We start from the raw sequence: 25,732 nt of genomic DNA, 5'->3' as shown, positions 1-25,732 counted from the left end.
GGTGGAGGGGCAGGCTCACCATAGATATTGTAAAGATCTAGAATTTGAGTGCCAATTTATATTACTTAAATGGGCAACAGCAACATGCCAGCTAACAGAATATTTGGAGACATTCAAAGCAAAGCGGCTTATACCAAAATGCACTTCTGACATTATGAGCCAAATATATATTCATTTGTCACAAAACACAATCTAACAATGAAATAGATGGCACACTTTATAATTAAGTGTATGTACATTTGCACAAAAGACAGAATCCAGTGAACTATTACAGCATTATTAAGTAAAACTGAGCCATACTATGCAGAAGGAAGCAGTAGTGTCCTTTGAAAAAAACCACAAAAAAACACCAGACAACTCCCAGCAGGATGATGCTCTACTTTCAACTAAGCTCAAGAGACAAGGATTGGCAGACATTTGAGAATTGCTGTCTGAAATAGCTTCATTGGAATCTGTGATGCAAGGACCTTGCCTGGGAACCATAATAAAAGATAATGACTGAAGCTGAAGCAGCTTTTAACAAACATTCAAAAGGTACTTACTGAAGCAGACAAGAGTCTTCAGGTGTTTGAAGACAAGGAACTAAAAAATGGATGATCTAAAGAACATAGAAAGAAATCCTAACACAAGACTGAAACACCCCTGGAAATGACAGATAGGAGACCGATATACTAAGGCTTTGCTTTGAGGCAAAGGAAGAACTGGCAATATATATAGAGGGAAAATGCATTAACAGTTTGTGTTGCTTAGACTGTGAAATATTTGTGCTTCACATATAGCTTCTATAGTTGGCCTAACTTATTTTGGATAGCTGCTGCTCTGATGAAAATGGCACAATTTATGTAAGCTGTGTCACAACCCTACACAGGATTTAGGCTAGAAGGTTGCAAACTGATGTGTGGGGTGTGTGTGTGTGTGTGTGTGTGTGATATGAACGCCATATTAGTCCAACTCAATGGGAAGACTCCAGCGTTGATGATTTGAGATCCATGCCTTAGTCAATGTCACATTAAGACACACTTTTATGACTATGTATTGCTGCTGTGGGTTAAACCACAGAGCCTAGGACTCCCCACAACGGGGTGAGCTCCCGTTGCTCGGTCCCTGCTCCTGCCCACCTAGCAGTTCGAAAGCACCTCAAAGTGCAAGTAGATAAATAGGTACCATCTGGCGGGAAGGTAAACGGTGTTTCCGTGCACTGCTCTGATTCGCCAGAAGCGGCTTAGTCATGCTGGCCACATGACCCGGAAGCTGTACGCTGCCTCCCTCGGCCAATAAAGTGAGATGAGTGCCGCAACCCCAGAGTCAGTCACGACTGGACCTAATGGTCAGGGGTCCCTTTACCTTTTTATTGTCCATCAAAAAGAGAGAACTTAATAAGCTGCTCCCACTAGTTGTAAAGAGAACATAAGACAGTATGGCAGAAGCGTCCTTGCATTTCTACATTTTTGTTCCATTGCTGCCTCTGGTCAAACAAGTTTTGTGGGCTTTTGAAGCACAACTAAATCAGAAGTGATGGTGGGATGTTTGCACACCATAAGCAATGATGTCTCTATGATGCCGACAACAATCTGAAAAACGACCCTCTGTCTCCAGCTGTAGTTGGTTTCAGGATTAAGTGGGCAGTTAGCTCCACAGTTTATCCTTTGTCTCTAGCAACCCTAGAATGGAACGAATGGAAGTTGCAAACATCAGAAATGTGTGTATGTTTGTATATGACTGTTTTCCTAGTTCTGGTGAGGGTGGCTAAGAAGTTTTACAGAAAGAAATTTTGCTTTTACTTGTGGTAAGAATTACTGAAATTTCTGGAGAATGCGTCTTGTTGCATGCATAGGTGTTCATCCTGTACATAAGCAGGTTATTGTCAAGACACAATTTATCTTTAGACGGCTCTGCTTTGCCATCCAAAGGAAACTAACTAGCCTGGACCAGGGTTGACCACCTAGGTGAGTACTTAAAATGTGAGGCGATTAACCAACAGAAGATGATCTGGGGTAATAGCAACATCCTCAACCAGCTGGAAGCTTCATGGAAAAAATTGACCTCAACACAGAGAGAAGACGTTGGAAGGGAAAGAAGAACAAAGATGTTGCTGCTTAAAGGAATAATCAGTTCCCAAGCTCCCAGTTTCACGTCTAATACTAAAATCAATGGCAGCTCATATTTCATTGATTTTAAACCCAACAAAGATAGATTTGATCATGTATGTCCCTGTGGATTACAGTTACTGCTATGTTTGCCAATATGTTTCTTTATAGGCCACTCTCTCTGTTGCCACAGTTCATTAGTGTTGGCTAGCTATGATTTATTCAAGGCTGCCAATTAGCAGCTATTTTGCGGAGTTTCAAGGAAGAAGGCTGGCTCTCAACAGAGGGTATAGCTGCAGTATTCCTGTCCTCTGGTATACAGAAAATGTATCTTAGGCTGAAATGAATGACATCAAAGGAATGTTTGAGAATGGACTCAGAAATGGTAAATCCCTTTTATGAATGTTGTATTGTTAGAGATTAATGGTGACTTTGAATGGCCTGTTAAGCAAAGAAGAGGATTTGCAATAGCCATGAAATGATGTCTCATAGGAACACAGAAAACTGCTTTATACCAGGTCAGACAATTTGTCCATCCAGCTCAGGATTGTCTTTTTTTTAAAACGGGCTCTGGCCAGAGTTCTTTTCTGTCACCTGCTCCCTGATCTCTTTTAACTGGACATTCCAAGGATTTGAAACTGGGAGCTTCTGCCAACCATGCGCTGTACCATTGAGTTATGATTCTTCTCTTTTCTTACAGTAGGACATAATGTAATTTCTCTGCTTTAGGTGTAGCTGGATGATTCAACCAGTTCTTTTTAGGGATTGATCTGGCAATTCCAGTTCTGATTCTAATTTTTCTAACCAGTTCTCCATATTTCAGCAGCAATTTGCAGTTTTTTAAAAAATCCTCATAAAAATTCTTAGTGAGTATTTTTTCCTATTAAACACTTTTTGTATGCAATGTTGACTACAGTGGTACCTTGGGTTAAGTACTTAATTTGTTCCGGAGGTCCGTTTTTAACCTGAAACTGTTCTTAACCCGAAGCACCACTTTAGCTAATGGGGCCTCCTGCTGCTGCTGCGCCACCGAAGCACAATTTCTGTTCTCATCCTAAAGCAAAGTTCTTAACCTGAGGTACTATTTCTAGGTTAGCGGAGTCTGTAACCTGAAGTGTGTGTAACCTGAAGCGTATGTAACCCGAGGTACCACTGTAATGTGTACCTTTTTGCAAGCAACGTCTCCTAACACAACACATTATTCTATGTTATTTTAAGAATTATATTGATTTTTATACACATTCCCCCTCTAATGTATGCATTTTCATACACGTTATTGGATTGCAAAATTCAGATAAGTGCAAATTTTGAAAGATGACTATATGTTTTTTTTGTTTCTCATATTGTTTCAGAAGCTGTGAATTTGATAGATTCAGCTTTAAATGCGAACTGAATCAAATTTCTCTCCCACCCCCATTACAAATATTACCTGCCCTCTGCACAAGTCAAGGAGCATGGCCAGAACCGACACATGCAGAAATATAGGGAACTGGCACCTTTGAAAGTGGGAAATACCTTACATATTCAAAAAGCAAACGTTTTCCAGATGCAAGAATGAATTGTGTTTTTGACAGGAAAAATGTGCACCACTATCAGAAATTTTTTTTGGGGGGAAGCCCATGATGGTCTTTAAATTGGAAACTGAGTTTGGGGTGGGTTTCATTGGCAAATGATAGAATGTGATTGTGTCATATATTCAGCAAGCATCTGCATTAGCTTAAAGTAAACGCCTATGAAAAAGTTATATTGTCCGACATTTTATTTTATCCCAAATCTATAAGGTAATCAGCATTGCCAGCTCAATCCTGAGCAGTAATTAAAGTGCTCCCCCGAGATGATTTTTTTTTTTAAAAAAACCCCACACACATTGGACAAGCAAACCCGTGAATGTTCAGTGAAGAGGCAATGAATAATGTACTTCCCCAGTATATGTAAGAGAGTAATATTTAAGTATAGGTAATTAAATAAAAAATGTTTCAGGCCCCTGAGGAATGATGGTAAGAAGATACCACTTATGCCAAGTGTGACAAAAAGTGATTACAGAGTCTAAATGAGCTCCAAGTACTAAAAATGTGTAATTTCCAAACTATGGCATAAACCTCTTTAATTTAATATGGAAGACCAATGTAATTACTTCTACAAATGGGCAATTTCTTTGGCTTTCTCAGTCCATTATGTTGACACTAGGTTTCTCAATCTCTTTTTTTAGTTTTCTACACATGAATAAAATAACACTCCAGAATCACATTGCTATTCCATGCTGATACAATGTGGGGAGTGCTGGTCTATTCTTTTGAGGCAGGGATGAGGAAACCGGGGCCCTCCAGGTATCATCACATTCTTATCTCCCATCTACCAGCTAGCACAACCAGTGCTCAGGGGTGATATGAGTTGTAGTCTGGAAGCCCATATTTGACCTATCTCTACTCAAAGGACTGTCTTGTACATTCCAATTATGCAGTACAATCTTGCGGGTGAATAGGGAAAGGGCATAAGTGTCCCTGGACTCCTTTTTCACCAAAATAGTCCACTCGGATATTAAAGAAGCTCATCACTCACTAGTCCATAACTCAGGTGCTCAGGCCAACACAAGTGCCTTCATTGTTAAAATGCAGTGAAAAGCTTCTCCATAATTTTACTATTCAACTATAGAACGCTTTTTGGAATGCTCTCCAAAGCGACGCCCAAATTGCCATTAAATACTTAGACCTTCCGGCGCCTGGCCGCTTTACAAAACCAAAAATGGCTCCCCCTTTCTGTTATTATTTTATTAAGAAAAACTTCCACTAATAAAATGCAAGTGATAAAAAACTCAATCAGTTTTATATATACACACTGTAACCTCAAATAAAATGTAGATCAAATGGAGATAATTGAGTTCACGTAGGTCTTCAGACATATAAAGGCTGTGAGTTGCTCAGTGCTTTTATGTTAATTAAATTATTAACTCATTAGAGAAGCTTGACACATAAAAAGGATGATTATTGTACAGATACACTCACTCATACAGATAGCCAGTCGACACATGGCAAGTACTTTCTGAAACTGCTTTACCAATAGTTCAGTGTCTTTGATCTCAACACTGTACATAGTATTTGAAAATATAGTACAAGAGAAAAAGGACTCAGAATAGTCATTTTGTCCTTTGTTAATAGATTTTCTGGGCAATTAAGGCATTATCCTCTGCCTCGTACGCTTTGTAGTCTCTTTGTTTTCTTTCGTAGTCTCTTTGTATTTCATTCCGATAAATAGTCTTTGATTATTATTTTTGAGTCTATTCTAGGTTAAATTGTTAGAATAAGTTGCTATATAAGACTTGGGTGACAAGAATAATGAACTGAGCATTTCCCAGTATATCTTCTCTGTGTTAAATATGTTGTTGTGTAGTCGTGTCCGACTCTTCGTGACCCCATGGACCAGAGCATGCCAGGCACTCCTGTCTTCCACTGCCTCCCGCAGTTTGGTCAAACTCATGTTGGTAGCTTCGAGAATACTGTCCAACCATCTTGTCCTTCTGGTGGTTCCCTCATTGCGAGAAGTGAGGTTACAGGGAACCAGGCAGAGGGTCTTCTCGGTAGTGGCGCCCACCCTGTAGAACACCATCCCTTCAGATGTGAAGGAAATAAACAGCTATCCTATCTTTAAAAGACATCTGAAGGCAGCCCTGTTCAGGGAAGTTTTTAATATTTAATGCTGTACTGTTTTTAACACTTGATTGGGAGCCACCCAGAGTGGCTGGGGAAACTCAGCCAGATGGGCGGGGTATAAATAATAAATTATTATTATTTATTACTATTATTATTTACATGGGTTCAGAAAACAACTCAATTCATTTAAACTGAAGTAAGGAACTGATATCAATGTAACGTTAAAACCCTAACTCTACAAAACAAACCCATTTTTTGAAGTCACAAGAGCAATTAATTACTGTTTCACTAAGCATGGGTGAAGTTGTTAGAGGCATGCTAAGTTTTCTGGAGAGGTAGGGTTCAGGGAGGAATTCTCAATGGACGTGGCAACAGCCCTGGAAAACGGTGAAGCAGCTACCCAGGGAGATTCAAAGGAACTCTCAATTGTAAAACCGCTGACTTGCAACTTAGCAAGAAGTTCAGTCCCGACACCTGTAGCATTACCAAGATGATGGTGGGTTTCTTTGTTTTTATCCCACTACAAGTGGAATACCAGGATGCATATGTTATCATTACCAACACTCATTTGTGGATGGTTAATGGGTTTATTGCACTTTTTGTACTTCATTTTCTTCTGCGTTCACCGTTTACATCCCCCCCCGCACTTGTGCGTATATACCTGCCAACATAGGATAACACTTCATTTATCTGATGAAATGAACTGTAGTCTATGACAGCTTATGTTAATCTTCGTTGTCGTCACCCCACCCCCCGCCAGGTCTAGCTGCTCTATGTTTGATCAAAGATCAGATTGGGTGGGGGAGACACATCATAAAATGGTTCTAGACCATGTTCGGCCTCTACTGAGGAAGTCGCTTGATTTTAAAGGAGGGGAGGGAATGAATCAGATCAAAGTGCCACCTGACTCTTGAATATCTAAGTTCTTTCATCCTTAAAGTAATTGTGCGAAAGCGCTAAAGCAGTGCCACGATGTGCTGTTCTGTCTTGTAAGAAAATTACTCCAAGTGCCTATAGCATATATTATTTCCTTGCAACTAAATGAAATGAAAGAAATACTGGCAGAAATAGTCTGATGTCTTTGAAAATTCATTTTGTCCATTAACTACTAGCAAGACTTGCATTTCTATAACTGACTTCTTATAAGGGAGCTCAACTGTGAAAACGTCTTCAGTCCTTGCGTTACAGTCCAATTTTCCCCCTCTTCCTTTTTTTAAAGGCAGTGTGTGTCTTTTTGAAGCTTTCAAGACAGAATGGTTCAGACATCCACTCAGAACTAGGTTTTCGGGAGCTAGTCTTGAAAGAGCTTGCTAACAGTAGCTACGCTCTGAAATCTAGTAACATTGATGGCAATGTCATGATAAAGAATTCCACCCCAGACTCACCATTATTTGACTAGGCATGAATTTCTGCACTATTCAGCTTCCCAATGCTACAAACTAGCATTGGTATTGGAGAATATGGAGGTGGAAGGGTAGAGAGAGACAGAAAGAAAAGAAGCAAGAGGAGGGGGGGGACTCAGTAAAAGGAATAGCTGTAGCCATAAATGTGATGAATGGCTTGCTAGAAACTACATTAAATAGCAGCAATATCAGTTCCAAGATGAGATCTGCAACATTCTTATTGCCAGGCTATGTGGCTGGATGATTCACTGTATGCTCACTTTTCATGGTCATCTTTTAATGGTATGTCCTGTGTCACTAGTCATTTGCACTTGTACTGCCGAAGACTCATGTGCTACTGCCTACCATTCCATCACACATTTCTCATTTGCCAGAGTATTATTAAGGGATGGGAAAGAAAATTAGGAATCTGACTGGTTGGGCCTCCTGTTCCTTCCACTAACAGTGGATTTATTCTCCGCCTTTTATCTAGCCTGGCATTGAGCTCTCAAGTCCTTCTGCCAATGAAATTACTTTTCTCAATTTTCCTTCTGCACATTACAATCTCACTGTATCACGAGTTTTCGGTTGGCAGAGGCATGCATTTACAACACAGCAAACCAGAAACATCACCCTGCGGGTGTAATTTCTGCTGTCTTAATAGGGGTAATGCTTACAGTTTTGAGCTTAGTGACTTTAGAAATCGGCTTCCTAAGCTAGCTACTCATTTTGGTTCAGCCATATTGGGGTACTGCGGGTTGCTCTGATCACAGAAAGGATATTGTAGAGCTGGAAAAGATACAAAAAACCCCTAAAATGACCCTAGGAAATGCCTTTGTGACCAGGAAAGGTTAAAGAGGTTGGGGCTTTTTAGTTTCGAGGAAAATAATTATTAAGGGGGAGGTGACAAAACTGTTTGGTGTGGGAAAAGTGTTAGAGATTTATTTTTTCCTCTAGTTCTTATAATATTAGAACTTGGGATCATCAGTACTGAGAGCTGCCCTGTAAAATCAGTGCAGAAATCAAAGATTTCAATGACATTGGGATTGGACACACATGTGCGCCCCCCCCCCCCCGTAAAAATGGAGGCAGAAGAACAGAAGCCAATGAGAGCTGAGCATCCTCAGTGGGCATGGAATGAATTTAGGAGGTGAAGGAGACAGAAAATCAGAAGTATGGGAGTGGAATAGTTGGAATTCTGACCTGAAGCACTGCATCTGTTTTGATATATATCTCAAACTATCACATCTAGTTCTGTTCCTACCTAATTCTTCGACCTTGACAGTGCTTTATTGTTTCAAAGTACTGTTAGGTCTGCACTTTCATTAAAAGTCACTAGGGGACATACAACCCAGAAAGGTCTTGGTTAACTTTCAGATGAAATCATATTTAAGGCCACCTCCATTCATTCCTACATGTTTAAATAAAATACATTTGCATCTCATGGCTCTGATAACAGCTACTGAATAGAGTGAATAATTATATCAAGGGATTTTTGATTGCTTGCGGATTGCTCAGTAAATCAGCCGCCTCTTCCTCCACCCTCCCCTGATTGCAAGCTATATGGGTATTGTTTGGCCTCCAAGTTCTATTTTTGAAACTTAACTTGGCCGCAGTTACTTGGAATTCAGCGCATTTGGCCACCTTCTCTAAAGCCAACATTGCTCACAAAAAAAGCAACTTGAAAGTTTCCCATAAGGGCTGTGAAATTTCTAGTCTGCTTCACTGGAACCCAGACACTTAAAATTAGTACTCTGTTAACACTAAGCTCTTTTAAAAATTCATCTTGATTTACAGCTTTAAGCCAAATCTCTTCTTTCTTTTGCTTAGGAAAGCTCTCCAGTATATTAAGCAGAGATTTGCCACAGTCCTCTTATCTGTGCTGTGATCCTGGAAACCAAAGTTGTTCTATGTAAAGGCCCTGCATTTTGTTTATAGCTTGAACTATTTCTTCGTACCATGCGAACCTATTAAAGGCAATGTTTAGATTTTCTGTCAGCCAATAGCTGGTCATTTTCAGACATTCTAATTTTATCAGCCTTGTATAGGGAAGCTTTTTAAAGTGTAATGTTTTATTATGTTTTTATATATGTTGGAAGCAGCCCAGAGTGGCTGGGGCAACCCAGTCAGATGGGTGGGGTAATCATCATTATGTTCACCAAATTATCCAGGTTTTTTTCAGGGAAGGCTTGGCCAATTTGTATGACTGGTAATAATAATAATTCATAATAATAAATTTATTACTTATACCCTGCCCATCTGGCCAGGCCTCCCCAGCCACTCCGGGTGGCTTCCAACAGGATATTAAAAACACAATAAAATAAGGCAAGGCAAGTCAATCAAATTTTAAAGGAGGACATGATCCAGGCAAAGTGAAACATTTTTGATGTGTGTGTTTGTGTTTAATCTCTCCTGATTGGTCAACAATACTTTAAAAGGATTGTGCTTCAAATGTATTTCAACCTTTCCCATTGGTCAGGGTCTAAATTCACCACCATCTTACAATTTGCCACAAACAATTATAAATTGTGGGTAATTCACTAAATAGCAGAAGCACAATGAATAATGACTGTGTTTTAACAAGTTCTTTGGCATAGAAAAATGAGGGAACTCTACTGAAATTTATTTTTAAAATATTAGCAGCACAGAGAGGAACAAAATTGACTCTCAGGAAGAAGGCAAAAATCCGCAATCAGCTAATGAAAGTGATAGGTAGCAATTTAACATTATACAAAATGAAGCACTAACTTCTATCTACACCTTCTGGGACACATTGCAACTGGGGCCAATGCCATAACTAGATTTATACAAGGATCCTCTAACTACGGGATAGAATTATTGGTAAGTCTCCAGCAGCTACCCCTCTTCTTAGAAACATACCTTTGAATACCACCTCTGAATACCAGATATAGTCTGGGGCATCTTGCCTTGTTGAAGCAACCGATTGGCCATTGTTGGCAGACAAAATGTTGAATCAAGTAAACCATAGGTCAAACCTATCCTAGGAATCCTGCTTAAAATTTTTTAAAAATCTATTAGATCCACACACTACAAGGTTATATTGAAATGAGAAAGACCATCCAGGAATTGATAAAAAGCATTTGATTGGATTTTAATAACAAAAAAACCAGACAGCCCAAACCTAAGATGTGCTTTGGCACCAGTAAAATATTTGAGGGGCCCCCCATTGATTGGCACCAGTGTGTTGCACTGTGTCATGTGATCAGTTATGTGGGGCGGGGCTTACCTGGGTCCCCACAATATTTTATTCAAGCTGGCACTCCTCAGAATATGGAACAATTCTGCAAGGTCCAGCAAACTAGAATGCATGCTTTTCCTTTATGCACTTGACTCAAAAGGCTGCAGTTCTTTGATGCTGAACTGTACCGCACCCACTGAAGAAACCTGTCAGTGGTTACCTCTCCTTGTGTGATGTAAGGATAAGTTGTCTGTTGTTCTGATAAAATATTTTGACACCTGAAATTTAGAAGCTTGTCAGAACTCTGTGGGTTGGTACAGAGGTTTCTTCTTAACTGCAAATGCCACAAAACACTGTGGAAATCTATATATTTGTGTAGCATTGGGTGGCCTTAAAAAAAAAGCACCACCTAGTTAAGGAAATTTACCTCTCTCATGTGAGACCTTCTGTGAGATTATTGCACTGCAATGACCTATGATACATCAGGGGGTCTAACATGATCTGCCAGTGATGACAGGCCAGTACCTGATTAGAAATCCTCTATCTCCGTAAACCATATGGCAGATGATAGAAAAGCACTTTAAAAAACACACAACTGTTTCTTAAAGATGTTCTTTTCCTGGTGCTCCTCTCTAATCTTTGACCTGATCTGCAAGAAAGGATCGTTCTGCTTGCCTTCCTGAGAGGTTTCTGTGAGTCACACTAAGGTGCTTGCAATCCATCAAATGCCTACACAATAGTGTCTGTACAATATTTAGCTTGCAGATCTGCATATATCTGAAATAGTTAAAAAGTTATAGAATTTAGGGGAAGGGGGTAGTACTCTCATTTTCTAGGATTCAACAGCACCAGAATCATATATCCAAAAGTTTATTCAAAATCATACAAGAATAAGAGAGGGAATAACACACAATTTTTTTGCAACACTTTTATTAAAAACACACAATCTGCACCGGAAAATGTAGCACTATTAAAATAGTTGGACCGATTAACATAAACAATAGCAACTTATAATTGTGTGCATAGCCATTTGCTAATCCGGTCATCTATCGTATTATTGCTAGATAATCTTTGAAGAAAATAAATTGTTAACACAGCTCAAAAGATTGCTGGATTTTTCCAATCCTTTGTTTCTATGTCTGTCTGTCTTACTTTGTATTCCAATAGCACAATCTCAGGAATATCCATGACACATTGTTCTGATAATTAAAAGCTATTTCTTGTCCCCAACCGATCCATTTCACTGTGAGTGTGTTAACATGAAACATTACCCAGCTCTGAGGTCTGGATATTGATTACTTCCAACTGTACATCTGCTAATATGTTGGGGTTTTTTTTTAGTAGAATAGATAAATGTGTTTACCCCAACACAAAGAAACACACACACACACACATATATATCCTACTTTCATAGCCAAGAGATATGAGAGAGAAAGAGATCTACAGGAGGTTTAATTGTCCCATTCCACTTATTTCTTTACCTCCTCCTTTGAATCAACAAGTTCCAAGCCAAAACCCTTTGCCATTGTTTTTATGAAGGGCAAATTGTTGTTTGGAAGTATAACAAACAGCAACACTTTTTATAAAAAAACCCAAACTTTTAAAACAACAATGCAACAACAACTGAAAGATAATAATCAGATGGAGAAGTTGATAAGGCTATTTTGCTGGTTGTTAAAAGAGTTTATAATACATTAAACTGACTCCAAGGGGTTTAATTTTCCAGTGCTTTTACAACCACCAACCTTTCTTATTGAGAAGGTCAATAGGCACAATATGAAGTCTTGTAAATCACAGTCTCACTATGCCTGTAATATCTAATGTGACCCTATTCACACATCTTAAAAATTATAAAGCCCAGCAAATGCTGTATATCAAACAAATAAATCAGGTGCCATAAATATAGGCTTCCTTTTAGTTCTAGACAGAATAATTCGCCCACATTTCCCATGTTTGAAATTGTTTTTCGGCTTCTCCAGCAAGTCCCCTTCTTGGTATTCAGAAAGCAGACCTCCTGCATTTAATCTTTTAAAACACTTAATAGGACCAAAGCTGCCTGAAAGCAGTTTCTTTTAAAGAAATGACCTCACTTAAGTCCTTAATGAGTACAAACATGAAAGAAATGAAACAATTACATTGCAATCATTCTTAATATTTGATTTTAAATGTTATCATTTAAAACTGTGGTATCAATCAGAAGGAAAAGAGTAATGACAATTAAAGTACAAGGGTGACCTAATTTTCTATTCCACTGTCTCAGGTATAATATTTTATGTCTTACATTTATAAGAGATTCTTTGCATGCAGACGCCAAGCGATACAAGAACACCGGCCTTTTTATGTGGATCGGTTCGGGGAATTAACTCTCCCCCTCTGCCATTTGTTTGAGCCACAGCTGCTGCCACTTGTGTTGTAAATCTTCTGTTACAGTATTCAGAGTAAACTTCATACTTGGCTGAAGGAAATCAGACAATATAAGAGCTTGCTAACATTCTAAAAAATACATTGGTGAGGGACCTAGTACAAGGCCACACATCCCCATGTTTTGTTTTTTTTGTGGTGGTACAGAATCTGCTAGAAGGCCTGTGGCCATTTTATAGCGCTAATGATGTGTTTCATGGAATATATTTCCCCTTCTCTCAGCCAAGCTTTGGTGCCTTACAGTAGAGAACCAGAACAAACCATACTGAAATAAATGAGGTTTGACTTGCTAATATAGCTTAAGGATGAGTTTGATAGTTCTACGACTGTTTTAGGAGAAATTAATCCACTGAGGTACGATATTTGTTTTATATGCCTAAAGTTCCCAGATTAAAACTTTGTTACCCTCTATTAAAGGCTGGTCCCTTCTATTTCCCACTGCTTATCAGGTGCACCCACCCGTTTTTCTGTTCCCCTGAACTACTGGGGTGTCTGCAAAAAAATTTCCCTTCTCTCAAATGTTACCCTCTTTCTCCATTTTCCTATCCCAAACAGTTTCTTCCTTTGTTATTCCTTTGGCCGCAGGTAGTGATGGAAATGAGCACATTCTTCTGACACTAAAACTACACACCTCTGAATGCAGCATTGGCGAAGCAATGGGATGTAATACAGAGCGTGTTTCCCCATCTCTTCCTCCACTATTGATTATCTTCAAAAGAGCTCAGGACTCCAGCCCCTTGTGCGGAAGGGGAAATTTCAGTAAGTGTAGCTTGCATGACTGTTTAATTATTTATTTCATAAATTTATCAGCCTTTTGATTGCTTAACCTCAACCCACCCACCCCGCCCTGCCAACAACGCCTCCTAAAATCCACTCTTCTACACAACTTATTAAAGACTCAGGAGCCAAGAGCTCTTTTGTATCAAGCCATCATATGTACAAAGTCATACTCCAGGCTATTCATAAGGGACAGGGCTGAGAAACTTCCATCAGCCCCAGCTAACCATCGCCACGGGTCAAGAATCATGGGAATAGCAGTCCAGCAACATCTGAAGAACTACAGGTTCCTCAACTCTGTTTTATGGCATGTGCTCTGCAGTCAAAAACTGATGTGAGTTACGAACTGCCAGCAGCACTTCCATTTCACTTAGATTCAGGCTCCATTCAGAAGGCACTTTATTCAGTCTTCCTGTTTCCCTACCTGTTGATTTCCACACTGTGATCTTTCACATGACATAAACACCACTTCTGGAAGTCTAGTGGAACCCAGCAGAAGTTCAGTGCTAATTTCCATGTTACTTTTTTCCAGAAAAGAAATCTCTTTGCAACTCCGTGAACTTGGTTTCCATACAATCTCACATCTCAGCACTGGCCAGACCCAGTGGACCCTTAAGGCCCTTAACTTTTTTAGCTGTGGACAGGCTGTTAGTCTTCAAGTTTTAACACGTAACAAACAAATAAACACCCTCCTGGCTGTGCTGTCTGCTGGAGGCACAGCCAGCTTTTATGCCTGGCAGGCAGGCCCCATGGAAGACTGGCTCTGCCAGGTCTACTGCCAGAGCATTACTCACCCAACAGTGCCCTAATTGGCACAGACAAATGTTAAATTTTGGCGGGCGATTCTTCCAGTCCCTGCGGGTGTCCGGCACCAATACTGACATTGGCCAACCACGAGGGCTGATAGCGCTCCTTCTTCATTCCCCGGAAACCACACCGGGAAATCGCCACCACTTTCTGAGTTACGGTAAGCAGTCTTAACATGTCAAAAAAATAAATAAATTGTAACTATAGCATCCTGCTTTGCCTTGCTTTGCTTTGCTTTGCTTTGCTTAACTGTACAGTAAAGGATGAATCCATAGCTAAATTTTGGAACAAATTATTATTTTATTACAAAAGCAACCTAAGCCTAATGGATCACACAATATCTTTGAATGCTTTCATATGAAAAGCCAAGAATAATAAATAAGCTTATAGAATTCTATTTATCTCATCTGACTATATGAACTATGAAGGTAACTTCCAAAACGCTTCTCTTTTCAAATCCTTAGGAGCGTGTTTTCCTTTGCTGCATTTTTGCATAGATATACTTCATAAATATGATTACAATTTTCTCTCTGATACACTTTCAATTTACTATTTATATTGGCCATATATTGAATATCAGTGTCACATCAGCTACAGAGTGACTGGATAAAGAAGGTCGTAGAAGTAGCCATTATTTTCATTTTTTAATTTGCTTTCCACTGCCATGAAATTTTATAAGCTTAATATTCTTTTAAATTATCCTTTCTGCACCCATACACGAGGGATATGTATGTGACTTTGAATGACATTTGCAGTTTAGAAACACACAGGTTGGTATCTAAAATTCCCAGCTCCTGAGGGAACCCAGAGAAAAAGCAATATTCCCACAATGGGAAAGGAACACATATAGTAAGGTTAATTAGATAATTCTAAAAAATGCTTACCTGCCTGGGCTGACCTGCCATCTCTCCCGTCTCAAAGCAATGACTAGAAGGATAATAAATGTTAAAATAATTTTGTTGCTTAGAAAATGCTGTATTGGCTGACCGTAATTGTCTTTAGGAACCATCCTCAGAAGTTTAATGAAAGTGTCAGATGCCAAAGGATTATTGGTACACTCACAGATATACTACAGCATAAGCTTTCATGGACTACAGTCTGCTTAATTAAAAGCTTGAAGTGCTATCTCGAGTTGCGACTGGGAGTGGGAATTGTAAACTGGGAGGTCAATTTAAAGGAAAACGGAATGCTGAATTTCTGTATTTCATTTCCCTCTGACTTCCCCATTTAAATAAGCAGCTAGTAAATACTGGGAGAATAACCACAATATTAATGACCACCCAGCATTTATAAAACAAAGCCATACACCAGAGGCAGATTTAGGACAGTATGATTGGTTCCGCCGCACTGGGTGCTGAGTATAGGGAGCACTGCATGGTGTCGCAACTATGACATAGTGAATTAAGCAGAATGGAGGGCGAGAGGTGGGTTCATATTTTGGCCTTGAACAGGGTGCTGCTGAAATTTTAAAGACCAAAGTCTGCCCCTGCATACCCATCTGCTTGTAAGCACAATGTTACCCTAGTTAAGAACTTAATTTGTTCCGGAGGTCCATTCTTAACCTGAAACTGTTCTTAACCTGAGGTACCACTTTAGCTAATGGGGCCTCCCGCTGCTGCCGCACCGCCGCCACGCGATTTCTGTTCTCATCCTGAAGCAAAGTTCTTTACCCAAGGTACTATTTCTGGGTTAGCGGAGTCTGTAACCTGAAGCATCTGTAACCTGAAGTGTTTGTAACCCGAGGTACCACTGTATCCCCAATGAGTTCAATAGGACAGAATTCTAAGTAGAAGTGCAGTCTTGTTTTACTGAGCTGAGGTGTAGAACCACATTTTAAAATCACCTCATGAGGAGATGTAAAAATGAGAGACTGTTCAAACATGGAGTTGGTGCTTCTCTACATAACCACTGTAAGAAGGCAGCCTTAAGCCCACAAATAGGGTGAGGGAGGAAAGTTGGCAATGAGGGCGCAGGTGAAAGAGAAGCTTTTCTGAAGCCTCCACAACCATTTTCACAAGGGACAAATTTGTAATTACACATTCGCTGTATGCAAATTGAATGGAGGGAAATGGCAAGTGGAATATCAATTTTTAAAATGCATTTTTTGGGGGGTGTTAATTCTCTAGACTGGGGACGCGGGTGGCGCTGTGGGTAAAACCTCAGTGCCTAGAACTTGCTGATCGTATGGTCGGCGGTTTGAATCCCCGTGGCGGGGTGCGCTCCCGTCGTTCGGTCCCAGCTCCTGCCCATCTAGCAGTTCGAAAGCACCCTTAAGTGCAAGTAGATAAATAGGTACCGCTTTATAGCGGGAAGGTAAACGGCGTTTCCGTGTGCTGCGCTGGTGCTGGCTCGCCAGAGCAGCTTCGTCACGCTGGCCACGTGACCCGGAAGTGTCTTCGGACAGCGCTGGCTCCCGGCCTCTAGAGTGAGATGAGCGCACAACCCTAGAGTCGGACACGACTGGCCCGTACGGGCAGGGGTACCTTTACCTTTAATTCTCTAGACTAGATTAAAACACTCAGAAGTAATACACCCCAGTATGCCCATAGTGTCATTTTGTGAGATTGTATTCAGTCTTACCCAGAATCTTAGCAAAAAAGAGAGGGAAGGAACAGTGTCAGGTTATTCGTTATGCTTCAGAATCCCTTGGGATAGAAAGATTGGGAGGGAGATAAAAGTGTGCTGAGGATACCACTGAAGGCCAACTTCAGACACTTACTGGCTCATCAATCCTTTTGTGTGGTGGAGGAAACAAGTGCCTCTTTCTACCACATACCTAAATTACATGTCATACAGACCCTTCATAAAGCAACTTATCAGTATGAAGCCCTAATTTGCACAAAAGAAGAAGAGAGGGAGATCATGACAGGGAACACATACACACAGAGCCTTTTTTCTAGCTAAAGGGGGGTGGGTGATTTGTAATTATTTCAAACAAGTAGATTCCAATAAGGCATTGAAATGTGGCTGGCATATATGAAAGAAATAGCCAATTATCTCAAAGGTATGTGGTACAAGGGAACAAAAGCTGTGAAATTTGCATCTTTCAGGCTCCTTGTTTATACAGCTGTAAGCAAAAGACAGATGTGCAAAGGAAAGGTTGTTTTCTCTGAGGATCAGAAAATATAACATGGTAAACCTCACCTGTGTTTTATGGCTGACTTTCTGGGGAAACGGGCAAAGGGGTCTTTAAAAATGTAGGCCACAGATCTTAAAGGTGCTGAAAGTCATTATATTTTAGTAGGACCAAATATGCTGTGGAATTTAAGGTTCCCAGCCGTCCTTCATTCTACAGGGATGTCCCTTTTTGCCAAGTCATGACATCTCCAGAGAATATAACAAATGTCCCTTATTACTACACTCCCAAGTTCCAGGGCAGCTTATTAAAATTTTGTCACCCTCTAGAGTGAAACTCGAGCTGGCTCCCTTACGTGAAAAAAGCACTAGCAGCTCAGACGTGAAATGGATTGCCTCATATTTTGCTAGCAAAGTTAGATCTCTGAATGACTTGAACCCAGCTGAACAGCATCTTGCACTTTGCAGCTGAAGAGAACCTTATTTTTTTTCCCTAAGGAGTTAAGCAGCTCTTATCCTGATATTTCAATGTGCAGATATACAAAAAACATAATACACACCCTGCTGAGGTGGCCTGGATTGGACCAAAACTCATCAATGGGATGAGCTCTTAGCCATCAACAGCTGGAGCCAGTCTGAAAAATCATTGAAGTTGATGTGAATGCTTAGGCTTGACATACGTCAGGAAAATTTCTGACATGTTCTGGTTTTGGGGTATAAAAATGGGTTTCTTTTTTTAAAAAAATTACAAATCAACAACTTTGAAATGTGGCATCCCTATGAATGCTTATCTTTGGCTGCTTTGAATGATGATATGTGCTTGCAGCCACCTTACATCCCCTTGCTTTCTCTTGGCCTTCAGGCATAGGTAAAACTCTGCAGTACCAGGTCTGAGCTAATGGTCTCAAGCTGAGGATGCTCAGGCAATGTCTTCCCTTTTTTGCACAGCCTGTTTAGATGCCCTTATGAGGAGAATGCAGAGGCCAACTTAATCAAAGCTCCCAAAATGAAACATCCAACCCAAACCAAAGTAATTTGTGCTAGTATATGCCAGCTGACTTCTTCTGAATCAACTCCCTTAAATGGCCAAATGCTTTCTTTTTCACCCTTGGCTGGAATTCAAGTTGAAAAACAAGGGTAGACTGTAGATTGATGTCAGTATTGTGGGTAGCAGAAGCAAAATCGCCCAGCCCATTGGTATTATGCCATTACTTTGAGAGGTAGTCTTTGTGGGTTGGTTTAAGCTAATTCATATCTCCAGAAAGTTGTCCTACTCCCATTTTGACTGCCGCATCTGACTCTTGCTTTGACACCTGCTTCACTTTTTAGCCGGAGATAGGACCTTGCACCAGACAGCACCAAGCCTCTGAACTTAAGGAGAAAAACACTGGGACACTGAAACAGATAGGCCAAACTGGTTCACTGAGCAGGGAGGCATCAGGAAATATATGTTCTGTCTCTTTTCTAATACTACACACAAAAATGCCCACTGTGAAGAGGCGGGGGAAGGACTTAAAATTACGGCAGACGGGATGTCCTTCCTTGTAAATCATTCTAAAATCACAGAGTACACTTTTCAGAACCCATCAATTAGTTATTAACTTTCAGGGGGCAATTTAGGATGAGGGGAATGCATTTTATTATAGTGTTATGAGTTTGTGGGTGCTGGACACTTCTAAATTCCTGGAACCAGTAAGTGTTAGAATTTAATCAAGGCTTGGGGTGTTAAAACTGGCTGCCAGACCCGTGTGTATCAAGCTGTGTACTAGACACTTCTAATCCCCTAGAATCAGCAAGTGTCAAAAGCCAATTGAGCCAGGCTAGCCTCCTGTATTGAGGTGATAGCCTGGGTGATGAGCCATTAAGACAACAAAGGATGAAAGAAACTTGGTGTGATATGGCAAATGAACGTGGCCCCTCCCTCAACAGATAAAGCCTGACTGTGAGAGAAGCAAGACCCTCTTGGAGTGTTAATGCCACGAACTCCTGCCTTGTGAGGCTTTATATATGTGTAAATAAACCATAAATCTTAGATACCATGGTCTTCACTGTACTTCATTTCCGAAAGAAACACTAACCCTTGGTAAAGTGCACCTGGAACCCCTAAAATCTTGCACCACTTGGAGAATGGAGTGGCGTGCAACAATATGTATTTAAGTCATATACATATATATAATCAGATGGCATTTCTGTTTCATGCATTTCCACTGACTTTTACTGTACATCAACAAACATGGGATGTATGTGGGTAATGCTGCAGAAGCAAACATGGTGCTCTGTATTTGCCAAATGGTGCCAATATCCCTCCTTTCTCTCACTTGCTGCATTTTAATTGAAACTATAAGGTCAAGTCAACAAGACTGAAACTGGTGCATATTTCATGTGCCCAAGATGCTCGGATTCATCTTCTTTTTCTTAAGAAAAAACAAGAATACTTTTTCACCCCCTCTGAACTATGCATGCCAATATATGGACATATTTAGCAAAGTGCCCTTGGGAAATAAAAGAACATGTGAAACTCATTTTTTATTTTCCAGTAAACTTCACAACACTCTCTGTGATTCCATCCTTTCGATGGATTTCTAGTTTATCTTATGTGTGAGAAATGACCTTCTAACCTATGTGTGACAGTTGTTTGGCTTTTATTAAGTGCCTTGTTCACTAGCAACGTTGGGGCATTACTCATATATATTTGTGTGTGCTACCTCAGTAAGCTATGGAGAATTATTTTTATATTGTTAAATGCAGTCTCTGGCTGCATGCCGCTTAAACATGGCTAGTGTCAGGGAGAAAGCTTGCCAATTTAGTTTTCAGATGGGTCTGAAAGACAGCTTGGATTTTCCTTCTATATGTGAATTTGTGAACATCTTCAATTTCTTTCTTTGGAAGTACAGCACTATAGAAGACACACACGCAAACACACAGCAATCTCAACCTTACAGCTGAGGGTGCTTTAGGAGGTGGTGTTAGGGCTGATGGCAGAATGCTCGTTACTTTGTGGGCATTTTCCCAGTGTGCCAGTAGAACGTTCCATTGCCTTAGATATTCTGCCTGCAAAACAGGAGAGAAATAAGGTGGGCATGGATGCAGCATATCTAAAGCCTCTCTCCATTTCTCAGACATGCAAACAGAAATGGTGCAACTCTAGCAGTCAGCGGGAGGAAAAAGCTGCTGTGCTGCACCTCCTGTCGTGGCTACAGCGAAATAGAGTGATAGATCTGGTGGTTGCTCCATAGATCTGGGGTATCTCCTCCCTTTGGCATAAACACAAGTTAGGAGTACTCTTGGAATTATCTGTTAAGACTCAGTATTATACTTCACTGAAAGCTACCCTGTGAGGGCAACACTCAACAGCCCTTTCACAATCTCCAACATCTATCCGATGAAAGTAGGGACGTCCCATTCCATGATGATAATTTTACTATTTATATCCCACACATCTTATTGGGTTGCCCTAGCACTCTGGGCAGCTTCCAACAGACATAAAAACCATAATAAAACATTAAACATAAAAAAACCCTTCCATATACAGGATTGTCTTCAGATGGCTTGGGGGTTGGATAACTCCATACCCCCCATCATTTCTCCAATGGAAATAGGGACATCCTAAGAAAAAGCGGGATATTCCAGGATCAAAACAAAAACTGGGACAGCTTCTCTAAATCACGGATATCCCTGGTATATAGGGACACTTGGAGGGTCTGCCCTTTGATGCTGTCAACCATTCTTTGGCATTAGAAGAGAAGTAAACTCTGTGGTTTATAACGAAAGCCAATATTAGCCTGTAGTCCTGTACTGTCACTGGGGTTTGCTTCTGGGTAGGCATGTATAAGATGGAACTGTTGAAGTTGTTTTGAAGTAAATGTTATTACCATCTCACTTTACTGATTTAATAAAGGAAAACCTTTCTAAAAAGCGTCCAGTATTAGCAATATCCCAGACAATGCAAGTTGTAAATTTATAATTTTGTTCTTCAAAAATAATAGCTCTAAAAAAAGCTGACAGGTTACTCTAATTTGCATATCAATTTATTTTCCAAATGAGGATTATATAGTATTTTCCAGTTTCGTTTTACAGTTGTGCACAAATCACACTAGACGTTGTGTGCCTGACTGAGAGCATCCTTCTGGCCATTCAGCCTGTGCATCGGTATTCTGATCTATGGTTCCATTTATGTTCTCATGTTCAGATGGAGTTACTGCACAAAAAGAATTCCGAATTCAGTTCAGTGGAAGAAGGCACCTTGCATGCAGCTCTTTATGGACACAGAGACAGCCCTACAGAAAGGAGAGGTAGGTGTGCATGTTGGAGCCACCACACATAGAATGAAAACAGTTCAGCAACCTCATACACCAGCCTCATACCCAGCACTGCCCTTCCCATGTTGAGCATATTTAACTGAATGTGCTTTGAAGCCCCCTCATGATTGGGAACCCAATTACAAGGAGGCTGCTCAGTCAAATACACATAGAAACCCCCTTCAGACCTTCTTGCCCAGCGTGGGAAAGCTGGGGTGGTACAGTCAGGTCAAGTGAGTGAAGAGATATTGGGAGCAAAGCTGACACTCGCAGCTAAGTGAGAACCTGAACAGGACTCGCAGATCTGGGTGACGACGGTTTATTAGCAAGGTTCTGTTCAGCTCCTTAGCACAGTATTTTCCTAGGCCAAGGTAAGACCGAGGAGTCTAGAGGCTGGGCTGTTAGGGACAGCACAAGCGACCCCCCTCACTTACGTGGAGGCTACGTTGTGAGGCCCGTGAGCATAAGTAAAATCGCGTAAAGTGCGGAGCATCCTCCAAGCACCCTTTCAACGTCCTCTCCGCTGCTCTCTCTTCAATCCACACCAAAACTACTGTATCCTAAAATATCCATAGCTAGAACTTGACACTCTGGAGCTGGCAGGAGGCTGGAAGACATGTGGAAAATTGGCTATTGCTGCTGCGCTTCCCTGCACTTCAGCTGTTAGGCGGAGAGGCTGAGCAGCGTAAACAAAGCCCCACTGCATCTCTGGTCTCTTTGGGGCTTCCTCTGCCCTCATTGACGCACTCTTTGGACTCCATGGAGGGTCTACTCATGAGCCACGAGGACTCTCCAGCTCTCTCCCACCATTTGCGACTTTGAGTTGAATTATTTATTTCCCAGCGCTGTGTGCATACAAGAATTCCATGTAAGTGTGGGGACGTCTGTACATCGTTAATTCAATGTGCCTGAAAACAGTACACCCACTTAACACGTAGTGATTTCCATTAAACCTAGTGAGACTTTCCTTCTGAGTAAATGTGCTCATGATTGAACTGTTTGCCTTTTGCTTCCCGTATTTGACTACTGGGAGAAGGGAGCCCTAATAGTTCCAGTACTAAATGAATGCAGCGTAATCTCTTCTTTACTTATTATGTTTTAATTTCAAGAAATAAGATAAATGTGTGCTAATTCAAGTTCCTCTACGGGAGGGGAAAAAAGAGCATGTGGAAATCTCCATTAAAGACTCCCAACTAACTGCTTCCCACACCTGCAAGAGATTTCAAAGACATAAATTAGATTGAGCCCAGCATCAGCTTTGTAATATTCAGCTCTTTGTGCATCTGATAGGAAATCAGATTGCAAGTCCTTCCAGGAGAGTGCATTAAAGGTGACAGAACAAAGCTCTTGTGGAGGCCTCATGAAACAAAGACAATACCGAGTATTAATTCAGTGTCCATTTTGATTCCTTGCACTCAGAGGGGAAATGAGGATTGAGTGACAGCTTTATTTAGTAAGTCATAGGCTGCTGAAAATTTCATGAAAAGATGCAACTTGCATGCAAAACAGGAAGGCTTGTTATTAGCAGCCCCTGATAAGGTACAGTAAAAAAAGAGAAGTGAATAATTCTCATTAGATGTCACCTGTTAAACAGCATGAAATATAAATTAGCTGCAAATCTGATCTACATAAAACAGGCTTTGTGTTTGTGTTAGGAACCTTATCAGACCATCTTTCATTGACATGAGGACTTTTTTGTTGTATTTTTTTGCCCTTAGTTTGGAATAATAATAGTTGCAGTGTTTGTTGTGCTCCTGTTTGGTGACAAAGATTGCACTATAAATTTTCAGAGGGCTTTTTTTGGTCCATATTTGCTTCTTATGTGTTCCTTTACATTTTTGTACCTTCCCTTTAAAAATCTAAGAAGTGACTACTAAAGTCTCATGTAGGGTTGTCAAATAGGTGTCCAGGAAATTCATTCTGGCTAGGGTTGCCATATGTCTGGATATTCCAATGATGGAATTAGCGTCTGGGGGAATTTCAGGAAATTGGCAGAATGTCCAGGCTTTTTATTTTTTTCTTCTTGAAATACGGCAACCCTATTTTTGACTTTAAGGCTACGTGCACAATATATCTAAAGCATATGACTTCCCCCAAAGAATAATGAGAACTCTAGTTTACCCCTCACACAGCTACATTTCCCAGCACCCTTAACAAACTACAGTTCCTGAGGGAAGTCATGTGCTTTAAATGTATGGTGGGTAGGCAGCTGAGGTGTGGGACAACAGCTATCTAAGCCAAACTGACCTGATTTATTTAGTGCTCTGTGGTTGTAAGATATGTGATTGTCACAAAGGATGAGAGTCTCAATATGATACCCATAAATGAGAATTTTATGTCAGGCTGAAACATTGTGGCTGGTTTGTGCCTTGCACTGGGGATAGAGTACAAACATATGGACCACTGAGGTCATCAGTGACCAAAAGATCAGCTCATTCTGAAAATGATCCAGTGTTATTTGCAGAGTGACGATCAGCATCAATTGCATTAATAGCCTTCTGTGCTTTTGGATTCCTGTAGTGAGATGGCCTGATAAATTTCTGAGATGGTGATCTTTGTGATCTGCCACAGCTTGACACATTTACAACAAATACTTCTTTTGTCTGCTCAATGAGGATATTGTCGGGGAGAGGCAGGGCTGAAGCCAGAGTTTCCCCATCAGAAGCTTACTAATAATTTTTGCTGGGCGGGCATCCATTTGTTGAGTGTGTACCTCTGCCATTACGTAAGTGCAAGCAGTGTGCAGCAGTTTAGGGAGGAGCAAATTTGAATCCCTAAAAATTATGTTCCTGGGGCATCTTGAAATATCTGAGCTTGTGTCTCGCTGTCAATATTTGAATTCACGGGAAGCAGCTAGGCTTCTCAAATGTGCATGAAACTCATCCATGCATTCCTCCAGCTTCTGCCTGGCCTGGTGGAACTTATAACCTCAAAATCAATATTTTTCTTTGGAGAAAAATGCTTTGTCAGTGCCTCCTTTGCACTGATAAACATAATCACCTCCTGCAGCTGGTAAACCTATCAAACACTTGTTCTCCAGCTTAGTGCAGAAAAAGTGCACACTTTTTAATTCTGTGGTCTATCTCCATAGCACAGAAGAAAAATTCCAGTCATTCATTTACTCCCACAGTTGTATGGGAATCATGAGCAACAGATGAGGGACGGTTGGGAGAGCAGCCATAGTAGGTCTAGTTTTCTCTTTTCAGTTTTAAACATAGCAGGAAGGTGAAGTAACAACACTCACACACTTACACCATCAGCAGGCATCCAGAGGTTTTTGTCTGTGAAATAGTCCTCAGCCAGTGTCCAGAAGTCTCTCATCACAATTGTAAGATGTACTCTTGGCACAAAGGATGGTGACCGAAATATTTTATTTATAAACTGAAGCAAATATTGGGCATGGAGAAAAGCCACCAGAAATCTATGTTCTCAGTTCCATTTTGACCTGCTCTCCAGAGCTGGACTGGAACTGCTCTTGACCCTGGTGAACTAGAACACACAAACACAAAACATGGATTAGGCCCCTCCACATTACAGTGGTCAGGAATACAATGGTACCTCCGGTTGTGGACGGGATCTGTTCTGGAGGTTCAGTCGGATCCTGAGGTTTCTGCAACCTGCGCATGTGCAGAAGTGGTCTACTGCTAAGTTCCGGCACCTCTCAGGTGGGCACCATTGCCATTCTAAGAGAACAAGGAAGGCGTTCATAGTAAGTTCCGACACCTCTTTTTCTAGAAAAATAGCACTGGCTATATCACATATTTGTATGCATCACAGTACTGGCAGTTTTATTTTCACCCCCCAGTGCAGAATTTGCTTTTTTCCTTCAGCTTCACATGCAGTGTTTCTCAACCTTGGGTCCCCAGATGTTGTTGGACTACAACTCCCATCATCCCTGAGCTCTGGCCTTGCTAGCTAGGGATGATGGGAGTTGTAGTTCAACAATATCTGGGGACCCAAGGTTGAGAAAGTCTGATAAGATTTTCACAGAGCTGTCCATCACAACCCGAAGTGCTCTTCAATTCTGTTAGGATTTTTT

General features: G+C 40.7%; 2 protein-coding genes across 4 annotated transcripts in view; both read left to right on the top strand.

Annotated features, from left to right (window-relative positions):
- Positions 1-25,732, top strand: part of LOC310743925 (uncharacterized protein) — a 797,205-nt gene that overhangs the window by 71,772 nt on the left and 699,701 nt on the right. The window lies entirely within an intron of this gene.
- LOC310743980 (uncharacterized protein) overlaps positions 1-25,732 on the top strand; it is a 107,156-nt gene that overhangs the window by 20,836 nt on the left and 60,588 nt on the right. For both annotated transcript variants that reach the window (XR_014539294.1, XM_083574772.1), the window contains exons 2-3: positions 13,322-13,495; positions 21,585-21,687. Coding sequence is in view for 1 of the 2 variants with exons in the window: in XM_083574772.1 (XP_083430898.1) it covers positions 13,393-13,495; positions 21,585-21,687 (206 nt within the window). In the remaining variant the exon portion in view is untranslated. The remainder of the gene's footprint in view (positions 1-13,321; positions 13,496-21,584; positions 21,688-25,732) is intronic.

Source organism: Podarcis filfolensis (assembly GCF_964270895.1).
Source record: "Podarcis filfolensis genome assembly, chromosome: 10".
Lineage (NCBI taxonomy): Eukaryota > Metazoa > Chordata > Lepidosauria > Squamata > Lacertidae > Podarcis > Podarcis filfolensis.
The sequence above is the reverse complement of the archived record's forward strand: the minus strand, read 5'-3'. Positions and strand labels throughout refer to the sequence as shown.